General features: G+C 40.1%; 2 protein-coding genes across 2 annotated transcripts in view; both read left to right on the top strand.

The window, feature by feature from the left end:
- The window catches only part of LOC118736437 (photoreceptor-specific nuclear receptor), a 40,887-nt gene extending 25,801 nt beyond the window's left edge, over positions 1 to 15,086 (top strand). The window contains exons 4-5 of the mRNA XM_036466532.1: positions 8,371 to 9,716; positions 11,600 to 15,086. Of these exons, the coding sequence (XP_036322425.1) occupies positions 8,371 to 9,716; positions 11,600 to 12,082 (1,829 nt within the window). The 3' untranslated portion in view covers positions 12,083 to 15,086. The remainder of the gene's footprint in view (positions 1 to 8,370; positions 9,717 to 11,599) is intronic.
- Positions 15,087 to 15,585: 499 nt separating this feature from the next.
- Positions 15,586 to 15,673, top strand: part of LOC118735946 — a 273,819-nt gene continuing 273,731 nt past the window's right edge. The window contains exon 1 of the mRNA XM_036466002.1: positions 15,586 to 15,643. The gene's annotated coding sequence lies outside the window, so the exon portion shown is untranslated. The remainder of the gene's footprint in view (positions 15,644 to 15,673) is intronic.

Raw genomic sequence — 15,673 nt, 5'->3', positions numbered from 1 at the left:
ATATATATATATTTTTTTAACAAAAAAAACCGGGTATTCCTTTTTTTTCATTTAAAAAATGCTAGGGGTAAGGGCTTAACATTCTTAATTTTTTTCCACCCGGATGTATTTTTGGACCACCCAAATGTACATACATGCGTACGTGCATATGTGTCTTGGCTTAAGCTAAACTACAGCGGTATACAGTGGGTATACAGGCAGCATCATAAAGGGTTACCCGGGCGATGTTGCAAGGCGCTTCCAACAAGTAAACATCACTTGTTTCCAAACATACTTAAAATACAATACATACAAACAAATAAAACGCATCAATAGCAAACACTTGACATTATTCTCACCTTTGTGACATTAATCGTAATGCTTACTTTGTTGCTTACGTTGTTGCTGCTATTGCCTTTGCCTGATATGCTTTTATGTAACTAACTGCAAATGTTACAGAATACATATGTACTCACCTAACAATTGCCACGTTTAGCCAACAACTATCTATGCCAACCGAGCTTCGCTGGTGGTGTTGGTCCATTTATCATAAGCGCGCATTCGTGAATTGATGAGCTGCGGTTGCTGACGTTGATGCGATTCTTAATGGTTGAGGGTTGAGTGTAAATATGTAATTTAGCTGTAACACCACCTTTGGTATGCTGAGACATGAAAAATATGAAAAGTGTAGTTGCCTTAAGAATTTCGAGCAGATAGGCGATACGAATGTAAACAAGACAATTTGTCTTCTTAATCTTTTATGGAAATTCCACAATGTCTTGCTTGCCGCTTAGCTATCGGTGAAGGTGTGCAGCCAATTGAGTGCTTCCTCAATGCCAACTCTTTCCGATACACAATATAGTGATCTGCAAGCTTAAATTTGCCCTGGATAGAGACTACCGCACAGAATACCCCTTTGGCAATCTTTAAAGTCCTAAAGGTCATTGGTCCTTCCCTTTAGCTGTTGTTAGAGATCTGCGATTTCAATACTGTTGTAGTGTCAAAACCCGCAGTTAGCTAGTCACCCAGTGTCCCTATGTCTGAACGCAGCACGCACAGCAACGACTCATCTTGCAATGTCGATTGGTGCTATACTGAGCCCGACATTCAGTGGTAGGGGGTGGGAGTATTTTGTAGTGTACCACTGTTTCAAACAAGTTCGTCCTACTATGCAGTAATAGTTTTTAAAGTGCCTACTAGATAAACCTAAGCCTTTCGAGGAAGGTGGAATGATTGTTCCCTCGATAGATGGAAAAGGGCCCCAAATTCTTCCTCACCGACTTGAAGATTGTATGCAGAGCGGTTTCGATAGACCTACATATCCTCACCTGGATGAAATATTGTCGTAAGCACCATTTAGGCGACTTTCGGTGATAGATGCAGTTTTATATTTTAAAATAAGATCTTTCGATTGGATATATCATTTCCGAGACATTAACTGAAATTTTATCGGTGACTTAGTACAAATTGGAATGAATGAAACTTTGGAGGATTTTTTTTTTTTTTAAATTTGAATACAATGTACCTATGTAGATATATATGGTCAAACTTTTGGGAACGAGAAACGAGTGAAAAAAAAGAAATATTTCTCTAACTCACCGGTCAACCCTGGATATATTTTGATTTGATATATTTACATACATCTTAAGGCATCTAGAAACAAGTGCCGATTGACATCCAATGTATGCGGTGCGCATTCATTTCTCTTGTATGTACCTCGCATGCGATCAAAATGGGGAATATAGTCTAGTATAGTAGGTAACGTTAAATACCACATAAATCGGTTTATTAATTTGTCATCGACGTGTATTATCCAAAATTTAAAATTTTTATAAATAATATTAAATATTAAATAATCGTAAAAAATATGTTCAAGAAGTATGAATTCTATAGTTGTCTAAACTCCATCCATCGATCTTTGGGCCCAAGGCCCCTTGTACACAAACGAAGGCGAGTTTTTATTTAAATTGTCCAGTCCAGGAACTAAAGCGGAATATCATCGACGCTTGGGAAGAAATGAAAACTGTTTATCCAAAACTTTACGGACTTTAAAAAAAAAAATACTGTGAACTAAATGTTTGTACCTCGGTTCCTGCTGAGCGCCTTTTTTTGCAAAAGCTGGTGCTACTGCCACCGAGAAACGCAACCGCTTAACAACAAAAAATACTCGTTTTATTTAAGGCTATTTTGCTTTTGGAGCTTATTATCAGGATGAATGAAAATCTTTTCGATTTTACACAACGTTTCACAAATATAAAAGAAATATGCATGCGACTATATCGTTAAAACCAAAAATTTTGAACATATATAAATTAATTTTAAAACTTGTATTTTTAATAGTTAAGCTTCATTAATAGAAGGCAAAGATGTGTGTTCATATACACACATGTATGGATACTTATTCCAAAGCTACAAAATAATCCTCTGACATACTACATATATTCAGCCAGACAAAAGTGAAAACGACACTAAAACGTTTAGGTAAATACGCTCTTCTTAAAAGCTATTAAACAAACAAGCCTCCAACAACAGCAACAGCAACAGCAACAGCAACAAAACCGTTACCTAAATGTACTCAAAAGAAGGCAAATTACCGACGCAAATATGGCAAATGACTGAGTGTCTAAGTAACTGATGAAATTTGCCTAGAAATGCAACAAAGCGTAAATTTGCCAAAACAGAAGTAAAATGCCAACACGTGAAGGCGAAAATATATATATGTACATATGTATATGTTTGCGATTTCTTGTAGACGACTTTTTGGGGCAAGAGTGTTGTTGTTTACTTGTCTTGTAAGGAGTGAAATCATATTGTCCTTTGAAGGCTCGACTGGTCGTCTACAAGACGTTGGCTGATGTCAAATTACAATCTTGTAAATACATATGTACATATATACATAGTTGTAGTTGGTTAAAATACACGTAACTATGTTTGGTTCAAGTGTTTGCTTTTATTTTTGTCCAATGTTAAAATGCCAAAATGTCCTTTTCTTTCTTGTTAAGCAAATTTTTGCTTGTTTACACATTTTGTGCTGTCCTGCCGAAAAGCGCACCTTGTTGTGTTCGAGTATGTTTGTGTTTGTGTGTGTGTGTGTGCCTAAATTACTTCTCAACTGCGCCTCAAAGTCTGCTACAAGAAATGTAAATAATTGCCAAAAGTGTTGCTATGTACTTTGTGTGCATACATTTAGGCGCTTAAGCCTTTGGACGCGGTATAGCACAGCTTGTCACCTCCTCGAAGTATTCTTCATGGCACTTCGAGACACTATTTGGTGTCTTACTGAAACGTAGTTAGTACTTAGTTGCATACCATAAATATTGAAATTAGTAAAGTGCTAGAAAGAGATGGCAGTTGTGTTTGTTGTTGTTTGTCTTGTATCCGCCATGTTTTGTGGCTTCACTGCGGCTTTTGGCGGCTACTTGGCGGTTTTGCGTTGTGGCCTTGCCTTTGATTTGCGCCAGTACTTTTATGCAAAATTCCTGTATACTTGCAAGAACAATGAAGCCTATTGTGCAGAAGCAAAAACTTTTTTTATAAATTAGGAATTCGCAAAACCCCTTATGAGGTGCTACTAATCAAAAATCAAGCAAAATCTAGTTGGAGGCGTTGAGACATTGTATTTTGCCCTCAAATGGTCACGCTTCCAATGCTGGGTCTTAATGTATTCAAAGGTAAACATATGCCTAACTGAGGGCGCAATAGACCCAACGTTGCAAAGCACATCCTCAGTTATATAGGCCTATCAGCGCTTTTTGTGTGTTTTGGACATGCTGATGGGTATTCCTACGTTCAGCCTTTCTTAAATTTGTTTTTATATTATTCTTTAAAAAAAAAAAAAACATAATCGTTCAGCTAACCGCCCGAAGTCTGAAGTTTTCCACGACACGACTTTTGCATTGCCCAACTTTGTTGCGGCAAAATTGCATTGCTCTCACTTTTCCTTTTGAGAAATTATAAAATCAAGAATTATTCACCAACACCCTCGAAGTCTGAAAGTTGTTTGCTGCCTTAAAATTCCCCAGCCAACTTTCTCGTTCCTACGGCACAACTGTGAACACAATCGCTATGCAGCAGCCAGCAAGTTTCGCAATCAAGCATTACTTCGCCCATGCCATTCCCTCTGCTCTTTTAACCAAGTAATATAAAAGTCTATTTAAGTTTCCCCAACTTAACCGCATAGGATGCTGATTAAAAACAAAAACAGAAAAATCCGTATTTGCTTCAAAATTAAGTTAAAAAAAAAACACTCCATAAGTGGCAAATGCCACACATTCTCAGTTGCTCTTACGCTCGAAAGGGTTAAAAAGTTGCTACGCCTTCGCAAAGAATTATGCCAGTCTCGCACTTTTCGCTGCCACTTGTAGGAACTTTTTATGCTTGCGCTTTGCTTTTAACTTTCCTTTGCTGCTTCTTTCTGTGTTGGTTTTTTTTTTCTTACTTTCAGCTTTTTTTTCAACGCATTTTTATTCGCCTTCTTTCGATTTCTTTCGTTTGTCATCAAATTGCCTAAAGTCTTTGCAATCAACAACGCATCGCGCCGTTTCACCGCATTGCGGGTCTTTCCCCCTCTACCCCAGTTTCATAGGCATATAATCGCTCATCAGTTGCATGAAAATTTTATGAGCTCGCCACTTTATCGTAATTGAAAAATTTGATCTTCCAAAAGGCTTTGAGGCTTTTCAAAAAGTTATTGCAACAAAGTTTTTTTTTGGTTCTTTAACTTTTTTTATTCTGAGTTGTATGAAGGAATGGAAGGAAGCTAAAGCATTGTAAACTATGAGGAAATGAGAAAAGCAAGTGAAAAATTATGCTGAAAGTATACATATGTACATAAATACCACTTAAAGAATTTCAAATTTATCTTGAAAATCATTAAGTATATTTTTCAAAAATATTGCAACAATAAAAAAATTACAAATAATAATAATACCAAAATAATAACATTTTGGAGCTTCGAAGGTTTGTCATTGCCTACCGGGGGGTGAAAACAGGAATTTAAGCTTGGTCTAACACTTGTCCATCTATGTATGTACATACATGTGTACATCTTCTTCTTCTTCTTATTTGGCACTGCAACCAATTTTGGCCGAGCACAAAAAAATTCGCCAGTTGCGCCTCTTTTTTTGCGAGATTGCGACAGTTGTACATCCAGAGTGCAGAGAGGTCCTTCTGCACTTTTTTCTGCCTAAACCCAAAAACTGTCAGTGTGAGACTTTAACCCGCTGAACCTCTCACCGTCTACGTACCAATCCCCGTTAGGCACTAAGCTCCGTTAATGTTCGCATGATTCCAACCGCCCTTTGTCTTGGTCGATATTAGGGATGAGGCGATGTGTCCACCTGCCTTTTGTTGCGCTATCCCACCACGCTTGTCATTGCGATATGCTGTTTTGTCTTAATAAAGAGGTGCGAATTTCGTGCTCCTTGCGCTTAGCTTTTCTTGTTGCAACTGATTCCTGTGCCAAGAGGTCAAGTGGAAGCATGCCGCAGATGACAAGTGCTGCGTCTTCCGAAACAGTTCTGTATGCATAGCATACTCTTAGCGCATATAGACGATAAGTTGCGTTCATAGCCTGAACATACGATGATCATTTAAATGCGTCGAACCAGATTGTAGCTTCGTACAAAAGTATAGATCTAACTACTCCGGCTATTACTAGTCCGGACTGCTGCTTCAGTCCCCCAACGTTGGCCATCAGTTTGGACAAAGATGACGTCGCTCTCGCCACCTTCTCGTTAACGCAGTTGAGATGATTTGGGAAGCAAAGGGGATGGTCTATTAATACCCCGAGGTATTTTACGTAGAGTTTTGATGCGCTTGGTCCATTGTGTTCGTGGGCGCCCTTTCGTTTGGGTGCCGAGTCGTAGGATATTTTCACCGAGCCTCGTCATTCGTGCGACAATATGGCCAAGCCAGCGCCATCATTGCATCTTTTGCGGTACTTGTCGCCCACTCGAACATCAACAAAGATCTTGTGTAGAATAACTCTCTCGAAAGCCCCCAAAGCCTTCTCAGTTTTGTTCGTGCTTTGACATTTGTAGAGCGTAACGCTTGTTCGTCGAGAAAGGGCTATGTCTTTCAATTGCTTACCGCACTCAAAGTTGCACGTGTTGGTAGTAGTTATTCTTAGTTTGATCTCCGGGCAGAAATTGTTGGTGGTGTTTAAGCTGGATCCTAGGTAGACAAAGTCCTTCACGTTCCCCCGACAGTACGTAACCGGAACGATCCTAATGTATATCTGGCCAAGGACTGTCGCTCTCAGCATCACTCCCCGAAAACTCTTTGTGGAATTTCAGAATCCTTCACCATTTCAAAGTTATAACTGCCAATTGCAACGAATGTCCGACAACCCCAGATACTTTGTGTAGTCCTCGTTCACCGCTAGACCAACCTATTCGGCTTCTTTTTCTAAAATGGAAAATGCTACGCTAATGTTCCTGGTTGCAAGGCCGACGATGGCGAAATCATCAGCTTACGTCAGTAGCGCCATGCTTTTGCTGTATTAACCTCGTTTGGTCTCAAACGGCGCGAAGAAGTCCTTCCTAATTTGAGCGAAGCTGAGTGTTCTACACCACGTCACTCTGCATACAGACAGCTTCTCTTCGTGCTATTGAAAGCGGGAGTGTATTATCAAAGATTTTACGAACTGTGAAAATCTGGTCGATAGTGGATTTGCCAGGTCTGAAGCCGCACTGGAAAGTTCCAATCAGTTGGTGCGTGAAGGGCTTCAGTCTTCCACGTAGTATCGTTGGAATAAAAGCGCAGACGTCGGCATATCCCTTCTTATGGATTGGACAAAGTGCACTGAGATTCCAATCTTCGGGAATGTATTCCAAATTCTGCTTAAAAGCTGGTGCATGCGCTAGGCTGATTAAGTCGACCTAAAAGAAGAAGAAGAAATAAACGCATTTTACTGAAAAAATACACTGCCGGCAAAAACTTTTGGCACAGCAAATTTTTCACAATTTTTTCTAATATTTTTCCGCCAATTTTTGTAAAAATATGGTTCATTCTACAACAAAAAAAAAATAAAAAATATAATTCCTAAACTTTGTGCAAAACTCGCGGAAATTCAGCAAATTTTTATACAAATTTTCAACTTGTTAATCAGATTTTTAGAATTTTTCATGCAAATTTTCAACTTTTAATCAGATTTCTTAGAATTTTTTTGAGTATGCAGTTATGCAGCCCTAGTAAAAAAATGCACGTTCGGAGTTAGTCAAAAATCGCATTAATTTTTTAGATTTGTTTGTTTGCTGAAGGTGTTTTGCATTTTTTCTATATAAAGTACTTTCAAAAAAAAATATATATATTTTGTATGGAGGAGACTGCGTGAAAAAAATTGCCAAAAAATCAACGTAATTCCTAGCTACTTCCAACTTGCACTTTATTGCACTTTATTAAAAAATTTATTGTGCTCTTAATCTGCATACTTAAAAAAATCTGATTAAAAAGTTGAAAATTTGCATGAAAAATTTGCAGAATTTTCGTGAGTTTTGCACAAAGTTTAGGAATTATATTTGTATGTTTTTTGTTGTAGAATGAATCATATTTTTTATAAAAAAATTGGCGGAAAAATATTAAATAAAAAAATTTTCCATATATTGTGAAAGATTTGCTGTGCCAATACTTTTTGCCGGCAGTGTACATATATTTTCCTCAATAGGCCACTAGTCTATCAAGCTGCTCTCGTACATTTGCATAAAAATTTAATCGGAAATCAAAAACAACAAAAACAGAAGATCTAACAACGCTCCACTCACGCTCCACCGCACAACATCTCTTCAGCGGGTTTGTTTGAGTTTCACGCAACTTTTAACCAACTTTCAATTTTGCCTTCCTCTTACGAGTCTTCCATTTTTCGATGCGAGTATTGGGATTTGTTGCCTTTTGCTGATTTAGCACGCACACACTTTCGCATTAAGCATACCCGCGCGCAAACTTTTCAAGTCAATCAAGCTGCTGGAAAAGCTTCCAGCGAAACGAGATGCAAATGTGGCAAAAATACTCGCACAAAATCAATTCAAGCGTATAATTGCGATAATCTGCTTTTAAGTAGTTAAATAAATAAAGTTAATTTGAATCAGATGAAAATACGTTTAGGGAAAAGAGGTTCACGGCTCAGTTGAGAAGGCAGAAATTGGGAGTAAAGTTCTTAAAGGAGTGTGGAAAATGTTAAAAGAATTGTGTAGCTGCTTGGGATTGAAATAAAATTTAAAGCCAATATCTTGATCTGTATTAAATATTCTCTTATCTGCCGGCGGGCTTTATAGTATATGTATGTATGTATATTCTTGTTAAGTCAATGCATCATATTCCTTAAATATCAACTAACTTTCATTTTCGAAACCAATTTCTACTTCCTTATAACGATTTCCTACCTCTTTCTAGCCGTTCAGCATGAGCGTGGCCCCCGCAAGCCAAAGCTACATCCACAGCTGCACCACCATCATCCCCACCATCCGCATCATCATCATCACCATCATCACAATGGTTTGGCGGCGCATCATGCTCATCACCATCCCGGCCACCATTTGCCCGTCTCGCTGGTGACCAATGTGTCAGCCTCCTTCAATTACACATCGCACATTTCCACCCACCCTGTGCAGGGTTTCCAACCACCAGCACACCCAACCGCCTTCCATCATCCCGGACATGCGCTGGTGCAACATAATGCTTTGCAAAATGGCGTACCGCCACATCCACCATTGCACTTTCCGCCACATCTGCTGCCGCACATGCATCACAATCTCATCGCAGAGGCCACGAGCAAGTTGCCAAGCATGTCGTCAACAGCGACAGCTTCTACCGCTGCCACCATTGTAGGTGCGGTAAGCGCTGCGGCGACTGTCGCTCCACATCCACCGCCACCCAAGCATATGCCATTGTCGCTTACGACAGCGGGCAACGGCAGCAATGTTTTGCCCACTTATGACCTGACAAACAGCGGCGGCTCCTCGGGTGCACCCAGCGGCGGTGCTGCTAGCACCACAAGCCTAGAATTCTACGCCAAGTCAACGATGACCACACACAATTACTCCTCACCCTCACCCACGCCATCCATACAATCCATTTCGAGTATTGGCGGCCGTAGTTCGTTGGGCAGCGAGAGTCCGCGCGTAAATGTGGAGACAGAAACACCTTCGGCCACACCGCCTGTCTCGGCGAGCGCCTCACCGGTGCCCTCACTGACGGACACCAATGCCACCGGCGGCCCAGCTTCACCGATTATCAACATTAATGGCAATAGCAACAATAACAATAGTGACGCGTTGGACAACAACAACGAGAACAGCATAAACAATCATAATTGCAAGCAGAGCAGTGGTGGCAGCAGCTTGGGTGCCAGCAGTGGTACACCATCGCGCTCGACACCACTGTCCAGCCACTCGCCACCGGCTAACCAGAGTGGCAGTGCCGGTGTTTCAACAAATTCAAGCTCGTCAGCTGCGGCTGCCGCTAGCCAGGCGGCAGCGCTTTATGCTGCCCGCCAAAATGGTTTTCTCGAATTGTTGCTCAGTCCGGACAAGTGCCAGGAGATCATACAGTATCAGGTGCACAATTCGATACTCTTCCCGGCGCTGCCACAGCAATTAATCGGCGTCGATTCGCGGCTACTATCGTGGGAAATGCTGCAAGAGACAACTGCACGTTTGCTTTTCATGGCTGTGCGGTGGGTTAAGTGTTTGATGCCCTTCCAGACGCTCACCAAGAACGACCAACATTTGCTGCTGCAGGTGAGTTTACTCGCATTTTTCTTTAACTTTTTTGTTCAATTGTTAAGATGTAACGGGGTAATGTGTCTTAGCAAAGAGCGGATATCTTGATATTCTTTATTACAAAATTAAGTAGATAAACGGGCTCCTTAGCGAACTTTAACTTCGTGATGTAATCGCATGGGTTCCCGCATTGTCAGCTTAACGAACATCTTCGACGGTCTGCAGCAGGCATGAACGACCGTGCGACCTTTCATGCCAAGATTTTCAATCACCGATGGCTCTGCTGACTTGAAGCTAATCTGTGTGAGCGGTTAGTAGGTTGTCCAGAGACACGGCGTCGAGGGAGGCGTAACCGCTCAAACCAAGCACATTCTTAGTCTACTTGTGAAGCGATCTTGAGACAGTCTTGCTGGCGTTCTCTACGGGTGCGCCACAGAGCATAGCGTCAAAGACTGGAGTAAGTGTGTTACCCAAGGGGTCATTTGGGTGTCGTAAACCATTTATAAATGATCTTGTTGTAAAACTGATAGACTCAATGCTGAAACCTGACCTTTACAAAGCCCTACAAGATAGTAATACCTGAAAGGGATACCTGTAAAGCGCGAATCGGCATGTGGGACGGCGTATATGGACCTAGATTAAAAAAAAATCGTCCCGTTGGGCATATACCCAAAAAAAAAAATGTACTGGTGAAACTAGGGGCCAGTAACAGAGTAACCCTGTGTTGGGTTCCGGGTCATGAGCGAGTTTCGATGGCAACGAAAGGACTGACACTCTAGCGAAATGCGGTGCCTCAGCCTTTCTTTGGACCATCTAGAGGATGCACAGCAGAGCTCCTAAGGGGATGGGAGGACTCGCAAGTTACAACCCAATGGCGCACGGCAAAGGGCAAAAGGCAGTCCAAAAGATTCATAACTCCTTCTCGAGGAATCTCCGAGCGGCTGCTAAATCTTAGTAGAGAGGGTTTAAGAACTCTCACCTGATACCTGCCAGGACACTGAGGGATGAGATACCATCTGCACAAAATGTGACTCTCTGAGGAGACGAACTGCAGGTTTGAAACCTCGGAGTATATACTTATATACCTTGAAGAACGACTATCATCTTAATCCAGAATCTGAAACATGAAACCCTCCAAAGTTCTTAATTTCATTAATAACCTAAGGTTGGAGAGACTTGATAAGGCGTAGCACAATAGATCTAGCTGGGTCGCAGCGCTATATATGCCCCAATAATAATAATAATAAGTGTGTAAAGAATTGCGTTTCTGATTTTATTAAGGACAGCTCGGGCACACACTCTAAACTACTGTAATATTTTTTAGCGAATTGCAGCATGGAGTGATCCCAAGCTTATTTTGCGTGAGATGTCCCATCGCGGTACAGAGTAACTAATGTCGTTTACATGTGATCCACATTATTTGGCCTCTTTCTTTCCAGAATTATTTACGACCAAATACTTGACACTGTCAGGGCAGAGAAGTGCCGAATATAGGAATAGATCCGTCTTACTATGATTAGGTACTCAAATAAGACTGGCTATCTTTGCCTTTCGAGTAGGAGTGTTGCGAAAACGACAACCGCTCTGGTGGAAACCTACCGATCAATCAAACTTTCCAGCGCCTTTAAAACGATAGAATAGCTTATTAAACTCGTTAATGCGCCGAGACTTCTTTCCACCCTTGTATAACCCCTACCTAAGAAGCTGATATCGATAAGGGCAAACCAATCAGAGGATAACTCCTGAAATCAAACAGTTGTGCATGCATGCAAGAGACCTGTTCCAGCTTTGCCTGTATAAAGTTCCCGTTTTCTAATATATAGTCTTATCAATTAATTGCGTAATGTCTTGTTTTAGCAGCCATTTAAATAACTTTCTTTCTCACACCCACGCTGCCGCAGGAATCCTGGAAGGAGTTATTCCTCCTCAATCTCGCCCAATGGACAATTCCACTCGATCTCACGCCCATCCTCGAATCACCACTCATCAAAGAGCGCGTGCTCCAAGACGAAGCCACCCAGATAGAGATGAAAACCATACAGGAGATACTCTGCCGTTTCCGCCAAATCGCGCCCGACGGCAGTGAGGTCGGCTGCATGAAAGCCATCGCGCTCTTCGCACCCGAAACGGCTGGCCTCTGCGATGTGCAACCGGTAGAGATGTTGCAAGATCAAGCGCAATGCATACTCTCCGATCATGTGCGGCTACGCTACCCACGACAAGCGACGCGCTTCGGACGTCTACTGCTGCTGCTGCCCTCACTACGTACCATACGTGCAGCTACCATTGAGGCGCTCTTCTTCAAGGAGACCATTGGCAATGTGCCCATAGCGCGACTCTTGCGGGATATGTATTCAATGGAGCCGGCGCAGGTGGACAAGTGAAGTGCAATGCGACGCATTGGAAATTAAAGTGAAAATAAAATGCGAAAAATTATTATTGTTTGAGTGTATAAGGCATACATGCATATGTGTGCAGAGAGGGAAAAAACTAAAATTGCAAGCATTTAGTTGTAATATGAAAATATATACATGCATAAGCAAGGGCCTAAGCATGAAGCAGCCAAGCGAAAGTGGACGTTGAGGTTGGTGAAGTGAACGTAGAGGAGGGTGGCGGCTCGTGCGACAGCTAATGCCAGTGCTGCTGCTCCTACCGGTATTTAATGCTTGCAGTTAATGTTGTTGCAGTCAGCATTGACGTGCGTGTGTGTGCATGCGAGTTGGCGCGCAGCTGACGGAATTCACAGCGCCTCCGCTTACGTGCCACCGCTGCGCTGCTGATTCTTCTTCTTCGTACAAAGGTGACAGTATTATGGCATGAACGGCCATCATCGTTTGCCGTTGTCAATGGTGTTCTTTTCTAATATCGCAGCGTCGCATTGCCAAGCATTCTGCAATTGAGTTAATACATACATTTGCGCTCATATGTGTGTGTGTGTGTAAAGGCATAACGGCAAAATAAAAATTCCAGTTAGAAATAAATACTTGTGTGTGTGTGTGTGTGTGTGTATTTGTGTTGGCGCGCGGGTGCTAGCAAATGATTTATTCCGCTGGCAATTTCTTTATTTATTTTCCATTCGACATTTTGCCCGCGAACCTCGTCATTCCCGTCCTGCTTTCTGTTACTCTCATTCAGTGCTAAATCTTATATTATTTTTTTGCATTTTTTTTTTTCTATTTTTGATATCATCATATCACATCTCACCTGTGCCACCCACCAAAGCTTTCAGCTACAATATTACCCAGCACTGATGCTGATTGCTTGCTTCTAATTTTGTTTTTTTTTTTTTTTGTTCATTCCTGCCAATATCCGTCGGCTATTTGTGCTCAATCTCGCTTTGGAAAAATGTATGGACTCTACATTTGATATTTTAAATTTATGATTTTTCCCATCTTCCTCACTTGCCGCCACCTGCCGCAGCACTGCGCCAACTTGCGCTGAGCCGTTATGCGCATCGCATTTCATTGCGAGTTTAGAAGTAATGAAAAAATAACTTTGCCGCCGGCGTTTCTAAATTCAATTCAATTGGACACTCCAACGGCAGCGCAAATGTAAAAACAGTTAGTCAGAAAAAATATGGATGAAAAAATAAAAATACAAATTGCAGTTGAAATAAATTGTGTAAAATTTTGCTACACCTCACACAGCTGCGCGCAATTGTAATAGCTTGTCGATTTATATGAAGCTGATTTCGTTTTTTTTTTTTAATGTAACTGTTTTAATGATTTTTAGGCCATCAAAAATCAGCTTTTTTCTTCTTTATATGCACACAGAATTCGCATATTTTTTCAAACACCTAAAATTGCATTTTGGCACCAAAAATGTTAAATATGAAGGTTATAAAATTAAATGTTAACGCTAGAGTTGTTATTTTAATGCATCAAGAAATATGGTGCACACTTAAAAAATGACGAAAGGTATCAAAAAACGCAAAATCAAAAATATTTAATAATAAAAATAAATAATGTGAAGTAGCGATAGTTCGCTGTGGACCATATAAACTTGTAAACTACTATGTACAAACTGAAAAACTATGACTAGAAAATTATAATATTTTTATTTAATTTAATTTAACAACCTGCCGTAAGGAATAGTCGTTTTGTCTGAGCCACATTAAAATGTTTTTTTTTTTTCGAGTGATATTCCGAGGTTTGCGATTGTCGTCGCTTCAGATTCTTTGTCATACCTTTAGCATGGAACAGTAACGACAGAAAAATAGCCCGCATCGTGCAAAGCGTTTAAAAGCTTTCACTACAAAGTAAAAGTATTCGCTGGCCGTCGCTGCTCTGAATATCGTTGAATGTGATAATATTTAGAGTTCAAGATTTCGCGCAATCGTCAACTATCCAGCATAACCAATAAATCTCCCAAAAGTGTGTATCTGTCGCAATCGTCTAGGACCTCGAAGCAGCCAAGACGAAGACATGTCATGAATAAAACCGAACCGAATAAAAGCACATTTTATTGGCCATTGTTTCATATGCTCACAAAGTACGAGCACTCTCTCGTCGTCATTGCTCTAAAACAGCGATGGACAGAGAGAGCTTTTACTCTGCATGCGCCTATACAAAATACATATATAGAAAGCTTAAAAGAGCTGTGCCCGCGGATAAGGTGATGCCCATCACCACTCTAAAAGCACAGAGCTTTTTCAAGCTTGTTATACATTTTATAAAAATGGGCCCGGATCGGTGGTGGCCATCAGCTTGCCCGCGGACAAAGCTCTGCAAAGCTTTCTATACAAAATGTATACAAACCTTGAATGAGCTTTGCCCACGGACAGGCGGTACCGGACCACCGACGTAGAGTGAAAGCTTTATCGGATTGCCACTGTTCTAAGCCAGTGTTGGATACAGTAATCTTTTAAAAGGGTACAGAGTGCGTTTGAATCAGCGACGGTCAGAGAGAGCTTTTACTCTGTTCACGTCTATACAAAATATATAGAAAGCTTAAAAGAGCTTTGCCCGTGGGCAAGGCGTTGCCCATCCGTGGTTTAAATGCTTTGGCACGCGTGTCCATGATGTAGCCAACCCAACAACTTAAAGGAAATTAAAGTAAAGATAGGAAAGGATTGTAGAAATTTGAAAACTTTTAAATTCTTGTTTCAATTTAATTTTTGCTTCAAATTAGCAAACGATAATTCAGATTATATTCTAAGTAGCTACTAGACAAATAAATAATAAAACAATAATTGCATAGTTAATATATAAATTTGTTTATCCTAAATGTGAATGAATAGTTATATACTTATAGAGAACTAAAAGTTATTTTTAAGTCAAATATAGACCCATACTTGTAAATGCATATATGTATAAAAAAAAAAAAAATATGTCATATTCTTCATTATGCAGTTAGTAGAGTTATGCATACATATCTATAATCATCATGTAAAGTTGTTTAATGGTCGGTAAATTCTACCTTAATAAAATGCTTAAGTAAAATTAAAATTAGCCTTTTATTCATTTGTTATTTACGAGTCCGTGGGATGAGTCTCAAGACAATGATTAATATCAAAAATTGTTTGCTTTGTATTTCCAAATTGTTTGCGTTATTTTTTATTCTTTTGAAAGCCAGTTACTTCATAATTTTTGTTATTTACTTTTGAGCGAAAAAATAGTAACGCGTAAACACCTCGTAACCTCGTAAATAACGGTGTTCCATGCAAAATTAATTAAGTTAAATGAGGTTTAGGTGGTTACGAAGCGTTTACGTGTTTAGATGAATTATCCTAGTAAGAAAAATTAGTTTTTTTTTTCAATCTTTTACCTATGTATATATTTTCATTATTTTTCTTTATTTGTAACGATTATACATTTAATTTTTACTTTCCTTTTCTTTTCGTTTTAGTTTTGTTTTTCGGTTCAAGGTGAATTTTTATTTAAAACATTTCATCATCATCAAATAGACCACAATTTCAAAAGGAGCTAAACGGAAATATTCAAGCGGTAAGTGTTTAAAATGTATACTAATTTATA

This window comes from Rhagoletis pomonella, unplaced genomic scaffold (assembly GCF_013731165.1).
Source record: "Rhagoletis pomonella isolate Grant_MI unplaced genomic scaffold, Rhpom_1.0 Rhpom_scaffold_00003, whole genome shotgun sequence".
Lineage (NCBI taxonomy): Eukaryota > Metazoa > Arthropoda > Insecta > Diptera > Tephritidae > Rhagoletis > Rhagoletis pomonella.
The sequence above is the reverse complement of the archived record's forward strand: the minus strand, read 5'-3'. Positions and strand labels throughout refer to the sequence as shown.